The sequence below is a fragment of the Hemitrygon akajei genome, chromosome 7 (assembly GCF_048418815.1).
Source record: "Hemitrygon akajei chromosome 7, sHemAka1.3, whole genome shotgun sequence".
Taxonomy (NCBI): Eukaryota; Metazoa; Chordata; class Chondrichthyes; order Myliobatiformes; family Dasyatidae; genus Hemitrygon; species Hemitrygon akajei.
In genome coordinates, this window is record NC_133130.1 from 10,231,834 (window position 1) to 10,237,821 (window position 5,988).

The following is a 5,988-nucleotide window of genomic DNA, read 5'->3' on the forward strand; positions in this document are numbered from 1 at the left end:
AGTTGTAGAGTTCTTGGAAGTTAGTCCATAGTGTGTGCAATCAGTTCAGTGTTGAGGTGAGTGAAGTTCTAATTTGAAGCATATCTATAAGTTTGGAAATATTTTCAGCTTTGTAGAGTTGTGTTTTGAATGTTAATCATTTCCAACAATTTCTCACTGTCGGTGCTTTCAGAAGTGCTGCGAGACCTTGCCAGCTTTGACAAGGGTACAGTGGAGACTTGGCTCCTACCCTTGGCTTTCAGAGGAATTCTGTGGATTTCCCTGAGTTGTTCTCGCCACATCTGTGTCTCAGTAACACTGTTCAAGACCACTTTCCCCACACAGCAACTCCATCCAAACACTCCTCAGGCTGGGGTTGAACTGACGATATTCTCCCTTACAGGTGCAGACGTTCCTGTCCTTATCCAATTCCCGAGCATACAGCGTGTCACTGAGGGTCACACGGCGTGGTTATGGTGTACCATGAGCAAAGCCAGGCTGGAAGACACCGACGTCCACTGGTATCGGAAACTACCTGAGCAGGACATGGAGTGGGTTTTAACACACAGGGCAGGAGGCAGCCCAGAGTGGGGACGGGGTTTCACTGGGAAGTTCCTGCCCTACAGAGACACGTCCAACAGCAGCTTCACCCTGACAGTCACAGACGTGGTGCACAGTGATTCTGCCATCTATTACTGCAGAGTGTGGGGAGACATCGACGGGAACGGCACCCAGCTCATCGTAACTGGTGAGTACAAGTTCTATTTATTCAGCAATGTGTTCCTGAACGGATTTATTGTATATAGTAAGCACGACGTTATGTGGGGTAAGTCATGTCTCATCAGCTTGATTGAGTTTTCTGAGGAGATGATGAAGATAATGGAGGTTTGGGAAGTGGATGTTGTCTACATTAACGTTTTTAATTCTTTCAGTCATGTGACATGGTAGTGTAGTGGTTAGCATAATGATTTTACAGTGATCCAGGTTCAATTCCCACAAAATATTGGAGGAACTCAGCAGGACAGACAGCATCTATGGAAATGAGCACAGTCCAGAGAACAAGGAATGGGAAGAGAGGGTGATTGTCTGGCTGGAAGACTGTCAGTAGTGGCTGGGATCAGGGCTGGGCCTCAGCTCTAACAATCTGTATCAATGAGGGGACCAAGTGTATCCAAGCCTGTCGGGGATGCAGAGGTGGTGGCAATGTGATTGGTCAGGAGGGTGCAGAGACGTACGGGGATGTAGACACATGGAGTGAATGTGCAAGGAGAAGACAGTTGGAATATCATGTGGACAAATGTGAGATCATTCTCTTGGGAGGAAAAATAGAAACAAAGAGTAATTTCTGAAAGGAGATTGACTGAGGGACATTCATGTCCTGGGGAATCTGGGTGGCCTTGTACACAAAGAACAAATCCAGCAGGCAGGTACAACTGGAGATTCGGAAAGGAACCCCTTGTCCATTATTGTGGGACAGATTTGAGTACAAGAGTAATGATGCCTTACTGGAATTATGGTCTCCAGTGAGACGGCAACGAGGAACAGGATGACTCTGAGGGTTGTGCTTTATTCAGTCACCCACTGGGTCAGTTGGTGCAGCAGCTGGAACAACATCATTCCTTCAGGGATTGGGTAAATGCTTGTAAAGAACTTTTCACAGGACTCTGGAGAATGAGGGGACTGGGATCAGTAAGCACCTTTTTCAAAGAGCTTGCAGAGGAGGATGGGCCGAATGGATTCCTTCTACACTGACAGTGAGCTTCCCAGGTGTTTACCCACTGATGTGATTTCCTTTCTGTTCCTCAAACAGAGATGTCCCGAGCCCCATCGTACCTGGCCTGGCTCATTCTGTCTGTCGTGCTGGGAGTTCTCACTGTCACTGGAGGCATTTTCCTCATCAGACGCAGAGCGTTTAGAAACCCATCCGGTACGTGTGACTAAATGGTTCATTCTGATCAGATTGTTGTGTGGAGTTATTAAAATGTAAAGGTCGGGGACTGATTGTGAAAGAGCCCTTCGTTGTGTTGTGACACAATGTGGGACTCACAGCTCTGACACGGATGTTAATGATACTTTATACTCTATTTCACAGACCCACCCACAGTAACTGATCACCGGAGCCCAGGGGAAGATTATGAAAATGTTTCCGTGGCCAGGGGTGTCCCGGTGAGTTCTGATGCTTTTCTCAGATAAGTAGAATTGTGTGGGGATCGCTCTGGTATGTTATGGCTTCTTACATCAGGGATATTCCCCAGTGACATTGTGGTTCAGTGGATATTTCTGCAATGGCTGAATGATTTGCAACTGTATGTGGTGTAACTGTTCCTGGATATTGACCACAGATTGTACAGCTCTATAGCACAGGTACAGGCCCTTCTGCCCATCATGTCTGTGCCAACCCAAATGCTACATGAAACTAATCCCAAAAAACACACATGAAATGCTGGAGAAACTCTGCTTGTCCGATAGTATCTATAGAAAGGTAGGAGCTTCAGGCTGAGGCCTTTCATCAGCCCTTGAAAGGGGGAGGAAGCCAGAATTAGAAGATATGGGGAGGGGAGGGGGCATAAGCTGGAAGGTGATCGGTGAAGCCAAGTGAGTGGGGGAAGGGGATGCAGTGAGTAGCTGAGTGGTGTCGGTGGAAAAGCTAAAGGTCTGAAGACTCACAGGAAGAGGTGATAGGCAAATGAGGAGGTAAGAAGAGATCCAGAGTGGAGAATGGAAGAATAGGGATGGGGGATCTGAGAATTTACTGGGAATTATCACACTTGAAGTATTGTGAGCAGTTTTGGGCTCCTTATTTTAGAAAGGATATGCTGACATTGGAGAGGTGTCAGAGAAGATTCACAAGAATGATTTCAGGAATGAAAGGGTTACCGTGTGAGAAAAGTCTGGCAGCTCTTGGGCTGTAATCCCTGGAGTTCAAGGGAATGAGGGAAGGATCTCATAGAAACATTTGGAATGTTAAATGGCCTGATCAAATTAGATGTGGCAAATTTATTTCCCATGGTAGGGGATTCTATGACAAGAGGGCATGACTTCCGGATTGAAGGACATCCTGTTGGAACTGAGATGCACAGAAATTGCTTAAGTCGGAGAGTGGTAAATCTGTGGAATTTGTTGCCACAAGTGGCTGTGAAGGCCAAGTCATTGGGTATATTTAAGACAGAGGTTGATAGGTTCTTGATTAGCCAGCATATCAAAGCGTATGGGGTAAAAGCAGGGGAATGGGGATAACTGGAATAATTGGATCATCCCATGATTGAATTGCAGAGCAGACTCCATGGACCGAATGGCCTACTTCTGCTCCTATATCTTATGGTCTTATGAATGTAGAGAAATCACTGTTCTAGCCATCAGTTTGGAGTCTGCCCAGATGGAATATGAGGTGTTACTCCTTCAACCTGAGAGTGGCCTCATTATTGTAGTAAAGACAGCCATGAATCAACATGTTGGAATCGGAATGGGGATTGGAATCAAAGACGAGAGGACAGAAGTCCATAGAAGAAAGGAACATTGGAGGAGCACCAGAGGGAGGTGATGGGCAGGTAAGGAAGTAAGATGGGATATAGGAATGGGGAATGGTGAAGGTGTGGGTCCTTACAGGAAATTCGAGAAATCGATGTTCATGCCACCAGATTGGCAGCTATCCAGATGGAATATAAGTTGTTGCCAAACTGAGTGTGATCTCATTGTAGCAGTAGAGGAGACTTCGGACTAACATGTCGGAATGGGAATGGGAATGTCCTCTCCTATCAGTTTCCCCCATCTCCAGACCTGCATCTCTTTCACCAAACAACTTCCCAGCACTTTACTTTATCCCACCACCCCTCCTTGTTTCTCCTATCACCCAGTCTTTCTTACTCCCTACCCCCCACCATTCCTCATCGTATTCTCTCCAGTCCGAGGGTCTCAGCCCGAAACGTCGGCTGTACTTTTGTTCATAGATGGTGCCTGGCCTGCTGAGTTCATCCAGCACTTTATGTGTGTTGCTTCAAATTCCAGCATCTGCAGATTATTCTGGTGTTTCTAATGGTTCAGTTATATTCTGTTGTAGGGTTCAGGAGGTCACCAGGTCGATTCAAACAACACCTACATGGTAAGGAAGATCACCTCTGGAACATTAAAGCTTTTCCCACAGCATGAGCTGTCAAACTGCTGTTCACACCATTTCTGTGTTCTCTACTAGGCTCTGCAACGTCCCACTCAGCCCATCTACAGTCATCTCCAAGGTACGTAGCAACATATTTGGACAAGGATCGGCTAAACCATATCAACTGTTGTGGAAGTGGTGGGAATGTGGAGGAGTCTTTAGACAGGAACACCCAGTGAGCAATGAGCCCATTGTGGTAATGGGTCAGCGGGAGCTCAGTCTGATGACCAATGGGACCAGGGTGTGAATTCACACCTTTTACTGAATCAGGTCACTCAGCCATTCACACACATCTTCAGAGTGGTGGTAAAGCTGAGAATCTAAAAGATCCAGTGCTGTTTATCACCTCCATTGGTTTCAAGGTTGAGTACTTCTTGTCCTTAATTCTTCCAGCAGAATCTGTTACATGAGTTTTTAGAATTCGGAAGGTGATGAACAAGGCAAAACTCTTAATCATGGTCCTCGTCCTCTTCAGGACCCATCAGTAACTCCTCATGAAGAATTCAGGGAAGGGACATCAATCCCTGAGCAAGCTCACAGTGTCATCTGAACCAGGTCTACTGGCGAGATAAAGCAGGGTTCGATGTTCCCAGCCATTTGCACAATTGTTCCCAGGTGTGAATTTGGCCAGTTCCTTGCACACTTCCCATCCGTGCTCACTGGAGTGCTCAGCTGACAATTCAACCTCATGAAAAACAGATAAATGTTAACAAAATGGCTATATTGCCACTGAATCGCGACAAGGCACAGAGAGGAACCGCAGCCAGGTGTGTTCAAGACCCCGATGGCAGTGGGGAAGAAGCTGTTGTTGCACCTCAATGTGTGTAACTTCAGGCTCCTGTACCTGCTGCCTGAAGACAGCATTAAGTAGAGGATACGGCCGGATGGTGGGGTTCTCTGATGGATAGCACCTTCCTGAGACATCACCTCTTGTAGATGTTCTCAGTGGTGGGAAGAGCTGTACTCATGATGGAATTGGTTGAGTCCTGTTCCCTCTGTAGCCTCTTGTGTTCCTGTACACTGGAGATCCCACACCAGAATGTGATACGAGAGGATTAGCCAATGTCAATGGAGTCCATTCTGATGGGTGTAAAGAAACCATTTGTTCTCATGGGGAATCCAGAATATGGGGCAACTGTATGACATCACACAGAGCCCAGCTGCTCTGGAAACACACTGTTATTGCCATAGAGATGTGCAGCCCTCTCTTAACGCAGGTGGGAATTTCTGGTTGGAACCAGCTAGGATTTACTGGTTTTGGACTGTGAAAGTTGATTAGAGCTAAAACCCATCGGCCACTATCTGATCAAGTGACAGAACGGATTGGAGGGACTGAATGGTCTGTTCTCCACCTTCACTTTGCATTTTCTGTTCAGGGTCCCTGATATGAGGACAGGACCTACTGATATCAGGACAGCAGTATTGTGTTGCTGATAGAATCCCCCACCCACGGGTGCTTCTGCCCTCAGCACCCTGCATCCAGCAGTGGCCTGGTATGGTGGTCAGAACCGTCCATGTTGACCTGTCCATCATCCCTGGCCATACGTCTATGCTCAGGGCCAGCAGAGGTGACTCAGCTCAGAGACCCAAAATCCCTGATGGTCAGAGAATCGGGAAAACTACTCAGGCAGTGTCTGCCACTGAGTTTAACTCTCCCATTCTTCACCGGCTCACCTCACACAACTCGTTGTTGTTTTTATTTCAGCCGACAATAAACCACCGTCTACCAGCTGAACCACAGTGGGAATCGTCTGTGTGACCACCGCTGGGGGAGGAACCCCGGATGGATTTCTGCACGGACACACTCATCAGTCGTGGAAAAGTTTAAGGCCCAGACATTCTACTCATTCAACGTG

At 47.1% G+C, this 5,988-nt stretch overlaps 1 gene segment (V, D, J or C); it reads left to right on the plus strand.

Annotated features, from left to right (window-relative positions):
- The first annotated feature begins 388 nt into the window (after positions 1 to 388).
- LOC140729954 (Ig heavy chain V region MOO-like) lies at positions 389 to 3,504 on the plus strand. The segment is given in 4 exon segments: positions 389 to 727; positions 1,790 to 1,906; positions 2,072 to 2,145; positions 3,408 to 3,504. Coding segments are annotated over 4 exon segments (459 nt in total).
- The last annotated feature ends 2,484 nt before the right edge of the window (positions 3,505 to 5,988 follow it).